Here is a 24,145-nt window from a genome sequence, read left to right on the forward strand (position 1 = left end):
CAAATTTGCCCTTCTCACCAAGGGTACCTCAGGTTCGTGGTACAGAACTGTCACTATCAGTTCAGACGCTGCCGTTTGGATTGTCCACGGCACCCCGGGTCTTTACCAAGGTAATGGCCGAAATGATGATTCTTCTTAAAAGAAATATGGACGCTTTCCTGATAAGGGCAAGGTCCAGAGAACAGTTGGAGGTCGGAGTAGCACTATCTTAAGTAGTTCTACGACAGCACGAGTGGATTCTAAATATTCCAAAATCGCAGTTTTTTCCGACGACACGTCTACTGTTCCTAGGGATGATTCTGGACACAGTCCAGAAAAGGATGTTTTCTCCCGGAGAAGAAAGCCAGGGAGTTATCCGAGCTAGTCAGGAACCTCCTAAAACCAGGAAAAGTATCAGTGCATCATTGCACAAGGATCCTGTGAAAAATGGTGGTTTCTTACAAAGCGATCCCATTCGGTAGATTTCACGCAAGAACCTTTACGTGGGATCTGCTGGAAAAATGGTCCGGATCGCATCTTCAGATGCATCAGCGGATAACCCTGTCTCCAAGGACAAGGGTGTTTCTTCTGCGGTGGCTGCAGAGTGCTCATCTATGAAAGGGCCGCAGATTCGGCATTCAGGACTGGGTCCTGGTGACCACGGATGCCAGCCTGAGTGGCTGGGGAGCAGTCACACAAGGAAAAAATTTCCAGAGAGTGTGATCGAGTCTGGAGACTTCTCTCCACATAAATATACTGGAGCTAAGGGCAATTTACAATGCTCTAAGCTTAGCAAGACCTCTACTTCAAGGTCAGCCGGTATTGATCCAGTGGGACAACATCACGGCAGTCGCCCACGTAAACAGACAGGGCGGCACAAGAAGCAGGAGGGAAATGGCAGAAACTGCAAGGATTCTTCGCTGGGCGAAAAATCATGTGATAACACTCTCAGCAGTGTTCATTCCGGGAGTGGAAAACTGGGAAGCAGACTTCCTCAGCAGGCATGACCTCCACCCGGGAGAGTGGGGACTTCATCGGGAAGTCTTCCACATGATTGTAAACCGTTGTGAAAAACCAAAGGTGGACATGATGGCGTCCCGCCTGAACAAAAAACTAGATATTGCGCCAGGTCAAGGGACCCTCAGGCAATAGCGGTGGACGCTCTGGTAACACTGTGGATGTACCAGTCAGAGTATGTGTTCCCTCCTATGCCTCTCATACAAAAAGTACTGAGAATCATAAGAGGGAGATGAGTAAGAATGATACTCGTGGTTCCGGATTGGCCAAGAAGGACTTGGTACCCGAAACTTCAAGAGATGTTCACGGAAGACCCGTGGCCTCTACCTTTAAGAAAGGACCTGCTCCAGCAGGGGCCTTGTCTGTTCCAAGACTTACCGCGGCCGCGTTTGACGGCATGGCGGTTGAACGCCGGATCCTGAAAGGGCATTCCAGATGAAGTCATCCCTACCCTGGTCGAAGACAGGAAGGATGTAACCGCAAAACATTTTCACCGCATTTGGCGAAGATATGTTGCGTGGTGTGAGGCCAAGAAGGCCCCTACAGAGGAATTCCAACTGGGTCGTTTCCTACATTTCCTGAAAACAGGACTGTCTATGGGCCTAAAATTAGGGTCCATTAAGGTTCAAATTTCGGCCCTGTCGAATTTCTTCCAGAAAGAACTGGCTTTAGTGCCTGACGTTCAGATGTTTGTAAGAGGGGTACTGCATATACAGCCTCCTTTTGTGCCCCAGTGGCACCTTGGGATCTCAATGTTGTTTTGAGTTTCCTAAAGTCACATTGGTTTGAACCACTCACCACTGTGGACTTAAAATATCTCACATGGAAGGTGACGATGCTATTAGCCCTGGCTTCAGCCAGGCGTGTGTCAGAATTGGCGGCTTTATCATATATAAAGCCCTTACTTAATTTTTCATTCTGACAGGGCAGAATTGAGGACTCGTCCTCAATTTCTCCTTAAGGTGTTTTCTGTTTTTCACATGAACCAACCTATTGTGGTACCTGCGGGTACCAGGGACTTGGAGGACTCCAAGTTACTTGACGTTGTCAGGGCCCTGAAAAATATGTTTCCAGGAAGGCTGGAGTCAGAAAATCTGACTCGCTGTTTAGCCTGTATGCACCCAACAAGATGGGTGCTCCTGCTTCTAAGCAGACGATTGCTCGCTGGATTTGTAATACAATTCAGTTTACACATTCTGTGGCAGGCCTGCCACAGCCAAAATCGGTAAAAGCCCATTCCAAAAGGAAGGGGGCTCATCTTGGGCGACTGCCCGAGGGGTCTCGGCTTTACAACTTTGCCGAGCAGTTACTTGGTCAGGGGAAAACACGTTTGCTAAATTCTACAAATTTGATACCCTGGCTGAGGAGGACATGGAGTTCTCTCATTCGGTGCTGCAGGGTCATCCGCACTCTCCCGCCCGTTTGGGAGCTTTGGTATAATCCCCATGGTCCTGACGGAGTCCCCAGCATCCACTAGGACGTCAGAGAAAATAAGATTTTACTTACCGATAAATCTATTTCTCGTAGTCCGTAGTGGATGCTGGGCGCCCATCCCAAGTGCGGATTGTCTGCAATACTTGTACATAGTTATTGTTACAAAAATCGGGTTATTCTTGTTGTGAGCCATCTTTTCAGAGGCTCCTTCGTTGTTATCATACTGTTAACTGGGTTCAGATCACAGGTTGTACGGTGTGATTGGTGTGGCTGGTATGAGTCTTACCCGGGATTCAATATCCTTCCTTATTATGCACGCTCGTCCGGGCACAGTATCCTAACTGAGGCTTGGAGGAGGGTCATAGGGGGAGGAGCCAGTGCACACCACCTGATCCTAAAGCTTTTATTATTGTGCCCTGTCTCCTGCGGAGCCGCTATATCCCCATGGTCCTGACGGAGTCCCCAGCATCCACTACGGACTACGAGAAATAGATTTATCGGTAAGTAAAATCTTATTATAGTGCCCATATCTCCTGCGGAGCCCGTTTATACCCCATGGTCCTTACGGAGTCCCCAGCATCCGCTACGGACTAGGAGAAAAAGATTTACCGGTAGGTTTAAAATCTTATTTTTATCTTTTGAGCTGTTACTTAAAATAGTTTAAGTATATAGGGGGAAGATCCAAAGTGAAACTAATAGATTTGAAAGTGCCCAGGCTCCTCACATCACTACCCCAGTGTTTTCAATAGAAGTACTAAAATTCCATTTTAGTTTCTTTAGAAGGATACTTTCACATTTTGTGGATTTAATTGTTACTAATTCAGTGACGATGTTGCACACAGTTGGCCTATGTTGTAAGTCTGCGCATGCGTCCCATTTGTTGCCGCTCAGAAATGTAGACTAGATTCAGCTGCATGGTCTGTGATTGTTAGTGAGATAACGGGATAAGCAGACACGTGCATGTTCCTGAAAGTGGCTGCATCTAAAGACCCTGAACCGCTCCCACAGGAGGCTGTACCCTGATGTTATGGGGCTGATGCAAGTTTCAATGGAGCAGCAATGGTGTACCCAAAGATGCACCGATCTGGAAATGCACCATCTCGGGACACTGCAAGTGTACGTTTTAGTGTTGGGAAAATCTGCCATAAGATGTAGACGCGACTGCAGCAAAAGGCCCCTAAGTGTGCAAAAATACCTCTCTGCTTTACTTTTTTTTTTTTTTTTCTTGGCAGCGTGTTCCTTGTGAAAATGTTTGTGATCTTGAGACTTTGGGCTACCCCGCACATTTCATTGAAGATGAGTTATTGTCCATCCTCAATATTAAAAGCGGGTAAGATATTGCAATAATAATTATTATTAGCACTTGTTTATAAGGTGGCTCAAAGTTCTGCAGCACTATACAGAGCAGTGATACAAACAGATAGACATTATAATGTTCTGGCAAATGTTTGGAATATTTGTGACATCAGTAAATTAATGTCCATTTGGCCAATCCAATCTCTTACTTACTTCCTGATTTGTAATGTAACAGGCTGCTGTATGCTCTCCAAACAGTTCTATGAGATCCGCTACAATCCTTTTTATTTATCCTTTACACAATTTACACTTCTTTGGTATATTTACACTTACCTTTCTTTGTATGATTTTTTTTTTTTTTTAAATATACATGTTTTAAGACTTGTTAGGGGTACTTGTAATAAATATATATATATATATCTCTATCAGAAACAATGTGCATATAAAATTCTATATGTGTTGACCATATAACACCACACTGGTCAGTTCAGTATATACTTTATAGGATATCTTGTAAGTTAATTTGCATCAGACTTTGTTTTACACCACCAAATCTCAGGTCATACATTAGGCAGTAAAGGAGATACAGAAGACATCCATCCATAGAGATCTGTATTAAATGGTTCAGTCTCCAATGGCAGGGATGGGAGGGGGGGGATGTTTACCATAAATATTAATTGAAAAAGGGTGGCATACACAATTAGGCAAAGCAACCTTTTGGTATAGCCAGAATATCCATGCCGTCCTTTAAGTAGCCCTCGTCATTGTAATTGAAGTGCTACAGTATTGACCCATACATCATAAGTACAACAACACTCCTATTTGTATACCTCCTAGGGGTAAATTTACTAAGTTGGGAGTTCTATTTAAGATGGGATTTTGCCCATAGCAACCAATCCGCTTCCAGGTATTACTCTTTTAGAAGGTGCTAGATAAATGAGAAGTAGAATCTGGTTGCTATGGGCAACATCCCATCTTAAATAGAACTCCCATCTTAGTAAATTTACCCCCAAGTGTGAGCAGTGGTTTGTTTGTTTTTTATACTCCAAATTTAGAGGGCTCCTGTATTGTAGTAAAAGCTGTGTACTTTCATGTTCTTTGTATTCTCCATTATGTTGCTAAAAACTATTAGTTGAATATTGGGAGAGGTGCGTAAGAGTGAAAATTAAAGACTCTATTAGGGGAAGAATAGGTGGATGTGAAATGGGTTGAGTAGATTTGTTTTAGATTAATTTTCTGAAGCACAACTGATTTTCATTTATTTAGGAAGTTTTTGACACAGAAGTACTGTGCAAAGAAAATCCTGTATTTCATGCGGAAAGAGGCTACCATATGTAAATTGAAGGAATTTCTCCAGAGACCTCTAGATCAGCAAGACCTCTTAGAAGGTTTGTATTTATTAGTCCTCTAATATGGGAAAATGATGTCAGTGCATGACTCAAACGTTAGTCTCATATTTTCATCAGCATTGTAATGGGCTTTGTTTTTGTAATATGCCTGTTTTGTTTTTTGTATGAGATAAGATGGCTTGTCTTGAGTTATAGAGTATTGGTTCTGCATTTAGTAGTGTGGATGAAAACATGCGTAGAAGAGTGACTATTAATTATATTTGTACTTTTATGATGACCGTGATCTTATTGATTGATAGAAATTGAGTTTCTAATTCTCTAGCGCTTCTGGGTTCTCTTCAGTATGCTACAGCTAAAGGGAACTGTCTTTTATCACACTTCCCCTTTACATTGCTTAACATAGAAACATAAAATTTGTTGGCAGATAAACCACTTGGCCCATCTAGTGTCTTAGCCTCTGCCATCTCTGACAGGAGGCTATTCCACTTCCCTTTCTGGGAGTAATGTTTTCACACCTTTCCCCTGAACCTACCTACCTCCCAGTCTCTGAGCATGTCCTCGTGTTCTAATACTTCTCTTCCTTTGAAGAATGTTTCCCTCCTGTAACTTGTTATAACCCTTGATATATTTGAAAGTGTCTGTCATGTCCCCCCTTTCCCTTCTTTGCTCCATACTATACACTATTAAGATCTTTTATTATTCTTTCCAGGTAAGTTTTGTGCTGTAGGCTATGCACCATTTTAGTTTCTCTTCTTTATACAATCTGTAATGTAATAATATACTTCTCGAGATATGGCCACCAGAACTGAACACAGTATTCTAGAACAGAACATCGCATTCTAGAAGTGGCCATACTAATGACCTATACAGTGGCATTATCACTTCTTTCTTTCTTCTGCAAATTCCTCTCCCTATGCAACCAAGAATCTGACTAGCTTTCCTCATTGCTTTGTTTCATTGCTTACTCGCCTTTAAATCACTTGAAATAGTGACTCCAATATCCCTTCCTCCTCAGTAGTTTCCAATACAGTGCCATTAATACTATATTTAGCCTTTGGGCTTTTGAGAGCCAAGTACATGATTTAGCATTTTTTGACATAAAACTGCTCTTGACCATTCGTGTGGTCTACCTAGATCACCAATCATTATATATATATATATATATATATATATATATATATATATATATATATATATATATATATATATATATATATATATATATATATATATATATATATATAATATAGAGAGAGAGAGAAAATTATTTTATTTTATTTTTTTACCCCTCCTGGTGTGTCTACCCTGTGGCATACCTTTGCGTCACCTGCAAAAAGGAATACTTTCCCTTCAATACCACTTGCAATGTCACCAATAAAGGTATCATAAAGCACTAGTTCAAGTGCAGATCTCTGGGGTCCTTCAGTGGTAACTTGGTAATCTTCTCCTCCTGTAAATACACTACTGTAGCCTTCTGTTTTATATACTGCAACCAAAATCCTATCCATTCAACCATTTTAGAATACAATCCCAAGTTTTCTTTAATAGCCTGCAATATGGGACAGTGTCAAAAGCCTTTCTAAAGCACTCCCCATTGACCTTGATCTATTAGTTTAGTCACCCAGTCAAAAAAGTCAGTAAGATTTGTTTGATTTGATCTCCCCACACTAAATCCATGTGGCTTGGGATCTTGTAAGTTGCTGGATTTGAGAGATTCTACAACTCTTTCTTTTTAAGAGTGTTTCCATCAATTTCCCTATGACTGATGTAAGGCTCACTGACTGCTAGTTGCTTGACTCTTCCTTGCTTCCACTTTTGTGCAGTGAAACTGCATTCACTGTTTTCCAATCCTATAGAATTACTCTCCTTTACCAGAGCTCCTCATGGTAACAGTAGTATGAAACACTGGAGCCTATACAACTTTTGCATAATGCGTCTGTCAACCTGGCAAGTTTTTTCTCGCCCACCACAGAGGTGCTTAGGAAAACTTGTAAAGTACTATCATAATAGGCACGTATTTGAGCAGCAGAGCATCTCCTAATGCTTGCCAAGCACATCACGGAGAAATGAATCTGCCCTACTGAGTTATCACGTATGTGACAAAATGAATTTAATAAGCAGCAGTCATTTACTTTTGTTCTTTATCATTTTTTAAACTTGCTGGATAACCGGTTCTGGTGCATGTAGCAACACACCTCAGATGGTCATCTTAATATTGTATTAAGTACCAGTAACACAGTTTTACAAAGAGGCCACAAGCACACACCAAAATGTACAATGTGATTGTCATGAAACCTGGAAATAATGAAGTACAGGATGTGTGTTTATAAAGTGCATTGTTTTTAAAATAATCATTCTATTTTTAGGTGCTGTTCTCATTGATCAGTACTGTAACCCTCTTGAAGGTGTGAGCCTTGAAAGTATTCGAGCACAGGTAGATGATATCTTGGGGAAGGTGAAAGCTCACTTGAGTGTGAAGAACAGTAGGCATCCCAGTTTGTCCCTGCGGGCGGGTATGTAGAAGCAACTTACAAATAATGTACATTGATAAACTGCCAACAGTACTATGCATTTTTCTAAATGATTGTGATTTTTATTTTTTTAAATCTACATAGAAATTAGTAATTCTATGTCAGCGGTAGGCAACATGGGACACTCCATCTGCTATGGAACTACACATCCCAGCATACCTTTGCATAGTTTTGAAATTAGGACATGCTAAAATTGGCAGAGCATGCTTGGATGTATAGTTCCATAGCAGCTGGAGCACCCTGGAACTGTACATCCCAGCATGCCTTACGGCTGGCGTTGCCAGAAACAGATTTCTTGGCCTCTCGGGCCGCTCTGCGACAGCAAGCCTGAGTAAGCAGATGCACATTGCGACCAATGCCGTCGCAGCACTGCCCATCGGGATGCCAGCAATTGGTATTGTGACTGCGTACCTATCCCGGTACTACCACCCAATCCTGTTGTACTTGAAAGTAGTTTAAAGGTAATAGATGATTTTACTGGAATTATAGTAATGTTAAAATAACCAAGTATAATAGCTGGTGTACAGGAAACATTGGAAGGGAAAATGAAATATGTTAAAACTTAACGGTTATTAAAGTTAATCATAAGAAAAAGGACCGATATACACTTTAGTATAAAAACAAACACCTAGAGGATACTTAAATTATGTAAATATTAGGGTTAAAATACCCTCTATTGACACTAATTATATTCCTTAGTGGACAATGTCCATTTGAGATTTACGCCTATGGTGAAAAATATTTCAAAACCGAGATATATATGATATCGAAGTGTGTCAGGAGTACATTTACTACTGTAATAAAATTAAATGAGTATCGTGTAAACTCCTTGATAATTGCTCCCTTGGTGCTGTGGGTAATCAGTGGAGTAGTTTAATTTTTTGGTATTTGAATATGTGTCATTATATTTCTATTCCTAACAAGAAGATGTAGATATAGGGGTATATGCAATTGCGGTCGAATTCCCGAAAATGTCGAAAAACGGGACATTTTCGCCCCCCCAAAAAAATTCGACAATGCAATTCAGTACTTTTCGTCAAAAAAACTGACTTTCAAAATTCGACTTTTTGAAATTCGACATTTGTCAAATTCGACATTTCTGCAATGGTACAAATGCGGCAATTCGACAAAAGTATATTCAATTGAAGATTGTAAATTCGACAACAGTGCTTTTAGACAGTAAATTCGTCATTTTCAATCCGCCACACTTTGCTGGCGGAATCTAATAAATAAAAATTAAAAACATGTTTTTTTTGTTGTTTTTTTTTTTATTGGTAATAGCATATCTATTTATATTAGAAGGGATTAGGTACTTGGTTTGTCTATTTTGGAGGCACAAGTATTATTTATATATTTTTAAAAATATTATTATTATTATTATTATTATTATTATTATTATTTTTATTTATTTATTTTAAATGGAATGGTAAAAATCAGAAGAAAAAAAAATGCGTGGGGTCCCCCCTCCAAATCATAACCAGCCTCGGGCTCTTCGAGACGGTCCTGGTTCTAAAAATCCGGGGGAAAAACTGACATGGGATCCCCCGTATTTTTAAAACCAGCACCGGGCTCTGCGCCTGGTGCTGGTGCAAAAAATACGGGGGACAAAAAGCGTAGGGGTCCCCCGTATTTTTTACACCAGCATCGGGCTCCACTAGCTGGGTAGATAATGCCACAGCCGGGGGTCACTTTTATACAGCGCCCTGCGGCCGTGGCATTAAATACGCAACTAGTCACCCCTGGCCGGGGTACCCTGGAGGAGTGGGGACCCCTTCAATAAAGGGGTCTCCCCCCTCCAGCCACCCAAGGGCCAGGGGTGAAGCCCGAGGCTGCCCCCCCCCCCCCCTCCCCCATCCAAGGGCTGCGGATGGGGGGCTGATGGCCTTTTGAAAATTGAAAGAATATTGTTTTTCCAGTAGTACTACAAGTCCCAGCAAGCCTCCCCCCGCAAGCTGGTACTTGGAGAACCACAAGTACCAGCATGCGGGAGAAAAACGGGCCCGCTGGTACCTGTAGTTCTACTGAAAAAAAAATACCCAAATAAAAACAGGACACGCACACCGTGAGAGTAAAACTTTATTTCACACATGTCGACACACACATACTTACCTATGTTCACACGTCGACCTCTGTCCACTTGTCCAAGTAGAATCCACGGTGTACCTGAAAATAAAATTATACTCACCTGTTCCAGTGTCCTGTGGTCTTTTATTATAATCCCATGTACATGGAAAAAAAAAAAAAAAGAACACCTGGACCAGGAGGACTGAAAGGGGTCCCATGTTTACACATGGGATCCCTTTCCCCGAATGCAGAGACCCCCCCGTGACTGCTGTCACAGAAAGGTCTCTTCAGCCAATCAGGAAGCGCCACTTCGTGGCACTCTCCTGATTGGCTGTATGCGCGTCTGCTGGCAGACCGCATCGCACAGCTCCCTCCATTAGTTTCAATGGTGGGAACTTTGCGGTCAGCGGTGTGGTTACCCGTGGTCAGCCGCTGACCGCGGGTGACCTCACCGCTGACCGCAAAGTTCCCACCATTGAATATAATGGTAAGGCTTTGCGATGCGCTGTCTGACAGCTCAGACGCGCATAGCCAATCAGCAGAGTGCCACGACGTTGCGCTCGCTGATTGGCTGAAGGGACCCTCTGTGACAGGAGTCACGTGGGGTCCCGGCATTCGTGGAAAGGGGTCCCATGTGTAAACATGGGACCCCTTTCAGTCCGTTTGGTCCGGGTTGCCGTTTTGTTGTTTTGCCAAGTACGAGGATTATTTAAAAAGATCCGGACACTGGATCAGGTGAGTATAATTTTATTCACAGGTACCCCGGATTCTTCAGTGACGAGGGGGGCGTGGCAGTCGGCGGGTCAACATGGGTAAGTATGTGTGTGTTGACATGTATGAAATAAACTTTTATTTATTTTTATTTTACGGTGTGTGTGTCTCCTGTTTTTATTTGGGTATTTTTTTCCCAGTAGTACTACAGGTACCAGCGGGCCCGTTTTTCCACCCGCATGCTGGTACTTGTGGTTCTCCAAGTACCAGCTTGCGGGTGAGGCTTGCTGGGACTTGTAGTTCTTCTGGAAAAAACAATATTCTATCATTTTACTCAAGGCTATCAGCCCCCCATCCGCAGCCCTTGGATGGGGGGACAGCCTCGGGCTTCACCCCTGGCCCTTGGGTGGCTGGGGACCCCTTGATTGAAGGGGTCCCCACTCCCCCAGGGTACCTCGGCCAGGGGTGACTAGTTGGATATTTAATGCCACGGCCGCAGGGCGCTGTATAAAAGTGACCCCCGACTGTGGCATTATCCGTCCAGCTAGTAGAGCCCGATGCTGGTGTAAAAAATACGGGGGACCCCTACGCTTTTTGTCCCCCGTATTTTTTGCACCAGGCGCAGAGCCCGGTGCTGGTGCAAAAAATACGGGGGATCCCCTGTCAGTTTTTCCCCCGGATTTTTAGATCCAGGACCGGCTCGAAGAGCCCGAGGCTGGTTATGCTTAGGAGGGGGGACCCCGCGCAATTTTTTTTTGTGGTTTTTCCCACATTTTTACAAGTCTAATCAAAATCCGTCAAATCGGCCGTTTTTCGTCAGCGGGACTGTCGAATCCGTTTTTTATTGAATATGTTGAATTCCGGCACCCACTTGCCGGAATTCGACGGTCGAATTAAAAAACGGCCGAAAAATTGCCGCGATTCGCCCGCAATTGCATATACCCCATAGAGGTAAAGCCAATGTTTTCTCTACTGCTTCTGCTGTTTGCTGGGAGATAGTGCTACTGCACCTGATTATTCCAAGGTATTCACTTAACCTTGTACTGATCAGGCCTGTCACTGCTTTGCTTCCAAGATCAAACTGATTTGGGTGTGGCCAGTGAAGTGTGGCAGTAGTATTGTAACCCAACAAATGAGAGAGTGTATGGTTTTGGCATGTATACCAAAAGTGAGAACTTCTATTGTCCCAAGTCTCTGTTACAGTGTGCATTGCAGGGAACTTGATGTCTGGCAATGGATGAGAGAGTTTTCCAATAAGTAGGGATAGAGAGGGTGCACCCCTACTTCTGCTGTCCAATGTCATATACGGTTATAGAGGACATTGGATGAGAGAGGTGGGGTGCTGAGAGAAAATTTTTAATAGAAATGCATGACCGATATTTCTACCAGGTGGTTTGTAAACATCATAACCTTTTTTTTTGCCAGAAATGTGTGGTAAAACTGTCACCTTTATCCAGACAGTGGTTTTTATTAGGTGTTGGTGGACATTATAACCTCTTTTGTCAGAAAATCATGACAAGTACTCGGTAGAAATAAGCGCAACCACTTTAATCAGTAGGTGATAATTAATGAGCATTGGGTTAACACGTCAGAAATTTGTATATTCAAAATGTCCCCTTAAATTCTTATGGCTTTTTTAAATAAAGTCCAAAACATATGTTGGTACATCAAAATGGGAAAAACAATAATGACCCCTTATAAGGAAAATTGATTGATCACCGGCACATATATACTGACTGATTACAATGGTTCTATGTAAGCTTATTCAGAAAAAAAGATTCCAAATATCAGATAAACTTATCAGTTAGCAAAACATAGGCACAGATAATTTAAGTATCCTCTATAGGTGTTTGTTTTTATACTAAAGTCTATTTCGATCCATTTTCTTATGATTAACTTTAATAAACGTTAAGTTTTAACATATTTCATACTTCCAAAGTGTGCCCCAACACAGAGTCTTTCTTTTTCCTTCCAGAACTACCACCTGTATTACTGACTCTGGGAGCACCACCAACATATACATATACACAATAGATACCCATAATAGGGATCATTTATTTGTTACATATTGTTGGTCTCTGCGAAGGCATATGCAAAACCCTCCGCAAACAGAAATCCAGTGCGGTGTCCAACCCCACTAAGCCTGTACAGGAAACATTGAAAAGAAAGATGCAGTGCTCATAATTCCTAACACAATCTGTGTGAATAGACACAGATAAAAGAGAAGAATATAGTAGAAGGAAGGAGTTCAAAGGAAGAAAATCATGGACTTTATGTAATGTGCAGAGTACTGCAGAAGAAGCCTCCTGATTAAGCCAATAAGCATGTGCAGCAGAAGACTGTCTTCACCACTACCTAGTCCAGCTAGTGAGCCTGTGCAGCAGAAGACTATCTTCACCACTACCTAGTCCAGCTGGTGAGCCTGTGCAGCAGAAGACTGTTTTCACCACTACCTAGTCCAGCTGGTGAGCCTGTGCAGCAGAAGACTGTCTTCACCACTACCTAGTCCAGCTGGTGAGCCTGTGCAGCAGAAGACTGTCTTCACCACTACCTAGTCCAGCTAGTGAGCCTGGACCATTCAGATGTGGTTGGAGGGTGCATCGCTGCGGCATACTTGAAAACAGCCGCGATGCACAGATACTGTATATTAATGCAGCAGGAGGCATCTTTTATAAGTAGACGCTTCCTGCAGGCATTCCCAAACGTTTTCTTGTAGGGTGTGTGGCGTCGGCTTCGGCCCCGATCAGCCTGTTTGTATCAAACTGTAGCAGTAGGTCCTGGGCTACGCACACACTGCACAGACTGTAAAAATAATTTGATGATGAGTGAGTTGCGAACGGATTTGCAGATGTCTGGCAAAGTTGGCGCACGCATGCATTCGTACACTTGTACGGGGGCAGGTTTTCACTCTATATGGGCGGTGGCTATCTGATCACAGACCTCTACACAGCAGCAATCGGGTCTGAATTAGGCCCTAAGTAGCATCAGCAGTGATGATAGACTTTGGAAATTATGCATGTTGGTCTTTCTGAGGATTTTGTTTTCGTATTCTGGGGGTAATTCCAAGTTGATCGCAGCAGGAATTCTGTTAGCAGTTGGGCAAAACCATGTGCACTGCAGGGGGGGCAGATATAACATGCGCAGAGAGAGTTAGATTTGGGTGTGTTGAGTTCAATCTGCAATCTAAATTGCAGTGTAAAAATAAAGCAGCCAGTATTTACCCTGCACAGAAACAAAATAACCCACCCAAATCTAACTCTCTGCAAATGTTATATCTGCCTCCCCTGCAGTGCACATGGTTTTGCCCAACTGCTAAAAAAATTTCCTGCTGCGATCAACTTGAAATTACCCCCCTCTGAATGTTATCACACATGCATGTAATGAAATGTATGTTGTTGTTGTTGCTGCAGGTGAAACATCCAGCTCAGAAGATATTGATTTACAAGGGCAAGCTCTGGATGCCCTGAATCATGTTCTCTTCACGGAGATGAAATTTAAAGGAAATGTTGCTGACTTTTATAACCCTCTCAATTCCTACATGCACCAGGTAGGATTGTGAACTACGTACAATCAATGCATAATCATTAGCCAGATTCTCAGTTGCAGCACAGTTTTCATTACTGATTGCTGAAAAGCCACACTGTATTAATGTGATGATTAATGTCTGTGTATCCCGTCACTGTTGGAATCCATTTCAGCCTGTGGTTTTAGCACTGAATATCTTCATTCGGTTTCTAAGTACCTGGTTGGTATGACACAGCACTTGTCAAAGATCTAATCACAAAATAAGGCGCTTCAGGTTCAAGCAGCAAATATATGTGTCTACATTGTCAGAAGCGAAATGTATGTTCTAGATTAATTGCTGATTAAAGTAGCTGAAAGTTGTTGTTACAGAATTGTGTGTCCAGTGTTAATGACTTCCTAGTGTTCAGTAGCTGTGCCAGATAAGAAAATCCCATGTTGGGTGATATAATATTATTATTATTATTATTATTATTTTCAATGATTTTTACATCTTTTGTTATCTATAATGATTTCTCTCTTATAACTTCTTCCTCATTCATTGTCTGGTTTTGTTTTCATTTATGTATTTCAAATGTATTCATTCCGTTATATGGAACCCTCTTTTTATTAATGTAACCCTGGATTGTAAAATATGTTTTAATCCATGTTTCAAAAATCAGATGGGCAATGTTCCTTGATTAGATTCAGCCTATTAGATTGTTCTTAAAGGATTTTGTGTATTGTACATCATAGGGCCAGTTCGAGTCACATGTTGTTGAGACCGCTTTAGTGTCTTTGCAATAGTTGCGTCAAAGTACATATTTTAATATACTAGTATTATTGTAATAAGCTGTTGTATTACCTTTATTGCAATCAATAAACATTCTTTGAAAAGTAAAATTCATTTTGTGTGCGAGTGTGTGGGAGTGATACTGAGGAACATCTAAAACTAGGTACACACTACACAATTATTGGGCACGATTTGCCAATAATCCGGTGATCGGCCTGTTTTATTGGGTAATATGTAGACATGATCGTTTCAGCATTAAAAAAACTTCCACAATTGCTTGCTTTCACAATAATTTTACTGAAATTTTACTTCAGCTATTCTGAGCAGGTATCAACTTGGGGAAAATCACAATTTTAAGGTATAAATGTCAGAATTTAGTTCAGAACCCCTGATACACCCCACTAATGACTAATTAGACACTTAGAAGTTTTTAATTATTTTTAATTGGCCAATAATGACATGTCCGTTTTGGGGTGAAAAAGTGCGAAGTGATGGAATTTGGGGTTCAAGGTATAGGATAGGTTTATCGGGGTGCACTATGAATGGGACAAGTATTTTTAGGCTTGCAGGTGGGAGTAGTCGTTCGGTTTACACTTTGGGCACTTATTGTGCTGAAAAACTTGCTTTTATAATATATTTTCCATTTTAAAACAAAATGCATTTAACAGCTCTTTGACCCAATTTAAGTCCACCAAATATATTTAATATGACCTATAATACACTTGTATACTGTTGTCCTATATAGTTTAGCAGGTACAGGCTAATTATTCCATTTTCACCCTTATTTTTCACCTCGTTTTTTTTTTTTTTTCCCAAGTCCCGTTTTTGCAACATTTTGAATAGGATAGGGTGAAAAACGGGAGCGCGCATACCTGCGCAAAGCTATTTTCACTGCAGTTTTTGCATGATAGATGCGACAAATTGACACAATTGTGCAGCCTTTTATATTTGACAAAAAAAATCTTATTTTTTAATGCTCGACTACTTTAATGCACAGTGTTCCTGTATATTTTGTATATCTATCAGTCAATCATGATTTTAGAACTATCCATTTTGTGTGAGACATTTAGGGCATATGTAATAGGGTCCAAGTTTGCGGGACGCCAACCGATCTCTGATCTTTTTTTTAAAAGTGGCAATCATTTACAAGGCATGGTTTTGCTTTGTAAAGGATTGCCACTTTAAAAAAATAAATACAAAAAAAACCTGAGATTGGCCGGTATCCCTGTAATGTAATTTACAAAGTCTTAAAACATTCTGGCTCACAAACCTTTTCTATTTGTGGGAGTGTCATCTTAATTCTTTCATTTATTCATTCATAGATTATTTATTTAACTGTTTATTTATTCAATCAATCAATCAATCAATCAATCATTCGTAGATGTACTCTCTCACAACAATGTTTGAAACTGTCCCCAGCAAATCAAGCTCTGTGGGTGCAGTGCGTGTTGCAAAATGTGAAAATATCACTACAAAGCCCTGCTCACTACCCGTTTAGTACCATCCCCTTCACTTTAATTTAGGCTTTTCTGTTTTACTCCTAATATACGACTGTCTTGCCTGTATAATAATTATGTAGACTAAAGCTGAATATAGAACCCTGTGGTAAATGTATTTTATTTATTAACAGTTTCTTACATAGCGCAGCATATTCCGTTGCGCTTTATAATTTAGAACAATAGTAGTAGACCAAAACTGGGTAAAAACAGACAGACCTAGAGGTAGGAAGGCCCTGCTCGCAAGCTTACAATCTATAGGATGAATTGCCACTTCAGATACACATGTAATAGTGCAAAATAGCCTTGTGCTGAAAAGCAAATAAAATCAAGCTACTTTGTGGGACTTTTCTTTGACCACCACCTCCCTCATTGCAAGGAGGGGATGATATCGGGATACGGCAGTCAGAATACCGACAGTGGCATTACGGCGCTTAAGATCCCGACAACTTCAAGGTAACTATGCTAGCTCTAATCCCTAACCCTCCCGCCCGACAGCCTTACCCTACCACCCCGCAGTATAACTCATTTCTTCGTGTCGCATCCTCTTGCTTGATCACATGGCTTACCTCTGTGGTATGCAAAATTAATTTCATCCATGGAGGCAGATGGGTGACTTTGTCAAGTGTAAGGCAAAAGTCCTCCACAAAACAAAATGTTGCCTGTCCAATTCTGTGTGCAGAGATGCTAAATGGATAGTTCCAGCAATGTGTTTCATCATTATCTGGACAGTCTGTAATTCAACGAGATTACGGCAAACACCATCAGAGCAGTTGTCACCAGCTGCGTTCCTAGTTTCTCTTCCAATCCGGCTGTTTAGTACAATTGTTTGGCCAAACATGACGAAGTTCCATCCATCGGATATATTACGCAAACCAAAGAAAAACAATAGGAAAGCGCTGATTTAATCTGCTTGTAGATTTTATTAAATAGTTATTTCTCAAGACTAAAATTAATACCGGCCAGTAGCAATAAAAATCAATCACATTTATTAAGAACAATTATATATTATAAGAACCTATAGAGACAGTGACCTAAAAAAACTGTGATATAGCTGCAAACCAAGTCTCTGTTAAATGTCCTTAAGTGATACTTTGTATTACCTAAGCTGGCAACACACTTGCTGTTGAATCCACATATACAATGTAACTGATAAAGCATGCACTTGGAAACTCCTTTCTTTATAGTTGGTAGTTGCCTGTTGTCTTTATAGTGCAATTAGTAGCTTTTTATTAGCTTAGCTACCAAGTTCAATGATCATTCATGCATGGCCATGCAATATATCTATCACTTGGTCCAGAGCTCACATCAACGGGTCATAAATCACAGCGTGATTGTAACTATGTCTGCAAACCTGTCACACCACGGTGGGATGATCTTCCTCCCGGCTGCAGCTTTCTTTCTCAGCCTTATCTGGAGTCCATAAACCACCTCAGGGACAACGATGTTCCTCCCGGCTCCTAGTTTGCCGTCAGCCTTATCAGGAGTATGCGATCACTTCTCCTTTGCTTAACCCCTGGTTGCAGTGGGGTGAAATCTGAGCCGGCCAGCTGGTAAGTGCACCTCTACTATATCCCGTGAATGGGAGAAGAAACAGACGCGTTTACCCGCCTTCAAACCTCGGCGGCTTCCTCAGTGTGAAACGCGTCTGTTTCTTCTCCCATTCACGGGATATAGTAGAGGTGCACTTACCAGCTGGCCGGCTCAGATTTCACCCCACTGCAACCAGGGGTTAAGCAAAGGAGAAGTGATCGCATACTCCTGATAAGGCTGACGGCAAACTAGGAGCCGGGAGGAACATCGTTGTCACTGAGGTGGTTTATGGATTCCAGATAAGGCTGTGAAAGAAAGCTGCAGCCGGGAGGAAGATCATCCCACCGTGGTGTGACAGGTTTGCAGACGTAGTTACAATCACGCTGTGATTTATGACCCGTTGATGTGAGCTCTGGACCAAGTGATAGATATATTGCGTGGCCATGCATGAATGATCATTGAACTTGGTAGCTAAGCTAATAAAAAGCTACGAATTGCACTATAAAGACAACAGGCAACTACCAACTATAAAGAAAGGAGTTTCCAAGTGCATGCTTTATCAGTTACATTGTATATGTGGATTCAACAGCAAGTGTGTTGCCAGCTTGGGTAATACAAAGTATCACTTAAGGACATTTAACAGAGACTTGGTTTGCAGCTATATCACAGTTTTTTTAGGTCACTGTCTCTATAGGTTCTTATAATATATAATTGTTCTTAATAAATGTGATTGATTTTTATTGCTACTGGCCGGTATTAATTTTAGTCTTGAAATAACTATTTAATAAAATCTACAAGCAGATTAAATCAGCGCTTTCCTATTGTTTTTCTTTGGTTTGCTGAATATGAGGGGTTTATAAACCAATTACCCCTGGGAAAGCAGCTAGTTTTCTCTGTTCAATAAAGGCGCCAGGTTTTGTTGGTTTTTCAGATATATTACGCCATGTATGTGATCCTTGATCCAAAGGGAAGACTTTAAATTAATTAAACTAACATCCATTTGCTGTTGTCATGTTTGCATCGGTTTGGAACATCCGCTGTGGCATTGCACCAAAAAGATTTAAAAAATATTAATAGCTTGGAACAATAGAGCTCATTGTTCTACTATTTTCCTGTCATACAGCAAGAACATTACTTTAACATGATTAATCCTAATAAGGCAATAATAGTTTATTATGTTATTCCTCTTACGTCCTAGAGGATGCTGGGGTTCCATTTAGTTCCATGGGTTATAGACTGGTCCACTAAGAGCCATGGGCACTTTAAGAGTTTAATAGTGTGGGCAGGATCCTCCCTCTATTCCCCTCCTACCAGACTCCGTTTAGAAAATGTGCCCGGAGGAGCCGGTCACAGCTAGGGGAGCTCCTAGGAGTTTTCTTAGTTTTATTGTTTTTCAGTTAGGTTACAGGAAGGCTGCTGGCAACAGCCTCCCTGCTTCATGGGACTTAGGGTTTGAGTAGGAACCAACTTCCGGAAGAGTTAAGGGCTCTCTACTCTGCTGACAGGACACTGAGCTCCTGAGGGTGCTGATCGCAAGCCCACAAGGCGACCGCTCACTCCCGCAGCACGGCCGCCACCCCCTAACAGAGCCAGAAGATAGAAGAGTGGTGAGTACTGCGCCGACGGCCCGGTTAGCAGGTCGCCGGCGTGTATGGCGGCACAAGGGTTGGAGCGCAGCTCTGACAGGCTGCGCTCCTGGAAGGCTCAGCAACATTACACATGTAGACGCTGGAGGGGCATCCTGAGCCAGCGCGTTAACTATGTGACCAGTGTAGGGTTAACAGGGGCTAATCCCGCTGTTAACACACACAACCCTCAGGCCAGTATAAAGAATAAGTGCGGGAAGCCGCGCCATTACAGGGGGCGGGGCTTCCTCTCAGAGCGGATCCCAACACTCACCAGCGCCATTTTCTCCTTTCAGATACATAGGAAGAGACGCTGACAGGGAGCGCTGCCCTCCACATAACTCCAGCATACCTCTGCGGTACCAGGGTGTTATAGACAGGTGTGTGTGATAATAGTACAGGTTGAGTATCCCTTATCCAAAATGCTTGGTACCAGAGGTATTTTGGATATCGGATTTTTCCGTATTTTGGAATAATTAGATACCATAATGAGATCTTATGATGATGGGACCTAAATCTAAGCACAGAATGCATTTGTGTTACATATACACCCTAAACACACAGCCTGAAGGTAATTTTAGCCAATATTTTTTATAACTTTGTGCATTAAACAAAGTGTGTGTACATTCACACATTTCATTTATGTTTCATATACACCTTATATACACAGCCTGAAGGTCATTTAATACAATATTATTAATAACTTTGTGTATTAAACAAAGTTTGTGTACATTGAGCCATCAAAAAACAAAAGTTTCACTATCTCACTCAAAAAAGTCCGTATTTCGGAATATTCCGTATTTTGGAATATTTGGATATGGGATACTCAACCTGTACTAACTAACCTATTAAGGTTAGCTAGTCAGCGCTGGGCTTTTATCATAATATCAGCCTACAGAGGCACGGTGTGGCTGGCTCCTTTTACTCTGTGACTCTCTGACTGTACTCTGGGGGAAACTGTGTCTGACATTTTCCTGTGTGTGTAAGTGTTCATATCCCACATTACCATGTCCAAGGACTCTGTGTCCTGTGCTGCAGAATGTTTATTTTCTCCTGAGGAGTTTATTCCATGTACTCAGGACTGCAATGTGCTTTCCCAGCCTTCTGAATCCGAACCCCCATGGGTGGATTCTTTAAGGGGGATGATATCCCAGATTTCAACAAGGATGTCACTGATAATGTCGATTATTATCTTAAACCATAAAGCTATACCTCTAGATACACTTTTACCGTGGAGCCGCTATGGCCGCTAAACTGAATACACGTGCTACGCACTTTGTACGCTATTTGCGTACAGAGTCCCGTACGTGGTACGTACTTGGCGTACACACGCCGCGCTGAGTGTACAGAGTACGCACAGCGCACGCACACACAATTGATAACCTTTAAACCTTGTTAGTGATACAATGTATTGATATGTTTATACTTTAAACCCTTAGCAGCAAAGTACTGCAACAATGTTATACCTTAAACCTTAAGTAGCGCTGGCGGTATAAAGTACCCGCAGTGCGTACACCTTATCTATACTTATAAACCTTATACAGTTAAATACGCTTTAAACCCTTGCAGGAAAGTGAGGACACAACACCGATTTGTAGTTGAAACCACAGGGTTCTAAGGCCACCGTGGATTATTTCAAAAGGTAAAACAGTACAAATCATACACTACAGGCTAACAAGATAAATCTAAACAGAATAATGGCTACAGAGAATGTACATACGTGAGAATGTTCGCAAGTGCAACCCGGCCGGTCCTCCGCTTGTCAGCTAGAAAGCGTTCAGAGTCTTCTGACCGGCCAGGCAACAACGGTCTTTTTATACACAACTTACATACACAATACAATGGTCACTGTAATCTCATTGTCCATTGGACACAGAGATGTGTCTTTTCATTACAGGAGAGGTCATAGGTTGATTTGAAAAGGTGGGCAATGTCTTTCCCCAACTGCTCTTGTGGGTGGTATCCTCTGGATTCCCGCCGCATACATAATATACAGTAAATACAGTTAATATCTATATTCTACTTCTGCACATAACTATACGCTGGAACATGCAATCTTTCTCTAACCAACACCGGAATGTTACCCTTAAAATACCCTACAGCTGGATACTAGACATCACCTTCCAACCTTTATCTGACCCTTCCTATCATGCAAAGGCGAATCCCTTAGTCCTGGAACTGTTTAAACTATTGATACTCGCAGATGTGGTGTAGGGGAACTATGTGTACAAAATGCACTATTTGGGTTAAATATGTAATGTTCCAATAACCCTCTCTGCGCTCACAAACTCCGCCGTAAATACCCATATCACGTGCATGATCGCAGGAGTGATCCTACGCAAATTGCGGATATGTGCACGCACGGCGGACTGAGTGCACGCGCAGCGGGCATGTGCATGGGGTTAGTACAGGGTATATGCATTACAATATTTTTCGACTTTGACAGTCCACCCTTTGGCAGTCAACAATAACTGCCACTATCTAAACATTAAACAGAAAAATATACAATACAAGATCTGCAGATGATTGGATAAAAATATACAATACATTATCCATAGATGAGTGGATGGTAGGAGGAGAGGTGTAGGCGGGAAATGTATGACCTAGTGAGATAGTAAAAGCATGTATGTATGAAATCCGTGTCTGAGGGGCATGTATCATCGTGCCGTATATGTTCTAGATAAGCTTCGAGGTATTGCGAAGTATACATTAAATCCTTCTTATCCCGTATTAAGGGTCTGTAAGTGGGCCAACAAACACTACCGAGCTCTTTTCGGCTTCTTGTTCCAACAAATGGGGTGCACATTTAGTTGATGATACATGGAGGGGGAACACATGTGAATGCTAATATGTGGATATCATCTGTCGACTATGTGTGTCACTACCTGAAGGTTGTAGAGATGAAGATAAGAAACATATCAAAAATACATTCACATAACCTTTGCGTAATCATTCTTGGGTGTTGATTGAAGTCTTCTCCGGATGGGTGTATTTTTGCTGAGGGAAAACAAAGGAGAAACGGGTGAAAGAAACGGACCGTGGAATCACGTCTTATCACAACATTGTCTCTATTGATGGGTCATAAATTAAATCCGTTGCTGTAACAATGCCCCCGCTCCTTAAACTCATCACTTTGGTACCGCGCTTGCACCGCGTTAAAATTCGAACACACCTAAATATCAAATCAATCATTATGACAACTCCCAGGATACAAATGAGAAACTTTCCTACACTCACGATAACATTTTGAGCCCATTCTCCTAAACCTGAGAACCAATTTCGTGGGTTCAACCATGAGACCCTGCCGGTCAGTTCATTACTCACAGCAGTAAGGGTAAGGTTGTGTCTCTTCCGGAACTCCCACTTCAACTGCAAGATATCGTCCATCTTTTGATCTATGACCTCGGTTGGGTCATCCGTGCTGTTTGTAATATACGTGCAGCACTTCACACCATACTGAGTTGCCAAAGTGACACAATACCCGCCTGTCACCGCTGTGATATAATTGAGGACCATCCTGTGCTGGATCAGTTCCGTTTTGTAAGCTTGCAACTCCCTCCCTGTATACCTGAAGGTGTCATCCTACATCTCGGTGATTATTATCTATCAGGTTCGCTAGCGCGTGGATATACCTATAATTTATCATTCCTGTGGCGGTACGGGTGATGTCTAACGCGAGAAGGAATTGAATCCCAGTGGATTCGTGAATTAAATCAGAGGCTGCGTGCTCTGTCCTATCTATAAGGTGTCTCTTAACGATGTGTTCATAGGGAGTGTAAGGAGCATGAGCATTGCGGTGGACGTCTTTCATCTTATCATGGGTTATGGTCATAACTTCTGGCAACACTCTTCCAATGTAACACAATCCCTTTGAGTTTGGGGCTAGCCACTTATGCGCCTTCCTCCCGCATATGAAATAGGCATCATCGGGGAGAACATATGGGACAGAATATGACATTACCATATTGCAAACCTTCCAAGTGAAAAATCCTATCACTAACTCTCTCATCTGTTCAGTACACGAATCAGGCTGTATGATATGCGCACAGTACCCTGGTGATACTTCTCCAACCTGCAACGTCTTACTTCCTTGAGTATACCTATACCGAAAATACCTTCCACCGTCGGCTATTTGGCGTATAAGTTCAAAGTCTACGGGCATTCTGTCAGCTCTGTGTGAAAATGCCATGGTTTAGTTATTCCATGTCACTTCCCAGTTTCCCGGCTTTCGGGAATTGGAAATGTTGAAACATACTAAGGATCTATCTACATGTTATTGGTGGAGCTTCAAACTAGGGGGCCTAGAAATATAAAATTTCTTGTCCACCGGTCTCCCACCCCGTAATTCAAGTACCTCATCTATTGTTAAAGGATACGGTACTAGTCCTGACTTGCTCTGACCTTGAGGTACTTGTGAGCACACCCAGCATTCTGTTTGGTTCAAAACCTTACCCACTAATGAGTGATAATCACTCAATGGATGACTGTCCATGTTGATATTAAGGCTGGACTGACATCTCTGGATGCACCCGTCCTCAACTATGTTTTCACAATTTCTGCAAATACAATTTTCCTCAGCCAATAACCCTTCACAGTGCCTCCTAGTTTCTTGACTACCAGATCGTTTTCTGATACTCGCCTTTGCTCGGTGGATGTGTTGCTCTTGGAATTCTACAAATCCGTCCTTGCCATCAGAACCCATTCCAGATCCTTTCTCGACCTCTGGTATTCTCACCGAAACAGACTGCTCTGGTCAACAACAGGGTCAACAGGAAAACCCGGAATGCAGTCTCTTGGGGTAAGTCCATCTTGTTAA

General features: G+C 42.0%; 1 protein-coding gene across 1 annotated transcript in view; it reads left to right on the top strand.

The window, feature by feature from the left end:
* FBXO21 (F-box protein 21) overlaps positions 1–24,145 on the top strand; it is a 135,575-nt gene that overhangs the window by 30,553 nt on the left and 80,877 nt on the right. Inside the window, exons 3-6 of the mRNA XM_063964337.1 lie at positions 3,663–3,760; positions 4,993–5,114; positions 7,442–7,588; positions 13,792–13,928. Of these exons, the coding sequence (XP_063820407.1) occupies positions 3,663–3,760; positions 4,993–5,114; positions 7,442–7,588; positions 13,792–13,928 (504 nt within the window). The remainder of the gene's footprint in view (positions 1–3,662; positions 3,761–4,992; positions 5,115–7,441; positions 7,589–13,791; positions 13,929–24,145) is intronic.

The sequence above is a fragment of the Pseudophryne corroboree genome, chromosome 1 (assembly GCF_028390025.1).
Source record: "Pseudophryne corroboree isolate aPseCor3 chromosome 1, aPseCor3.hap2, whole genome shotgun sequence".
NCBI classification, from domain to species: domain Eukaryota; kingdom Metazoa; phylum Chordata; class Amphibia; order Anura; family Myobatrachidae; genus Pseudophryne; species Pseudophryne corroboree.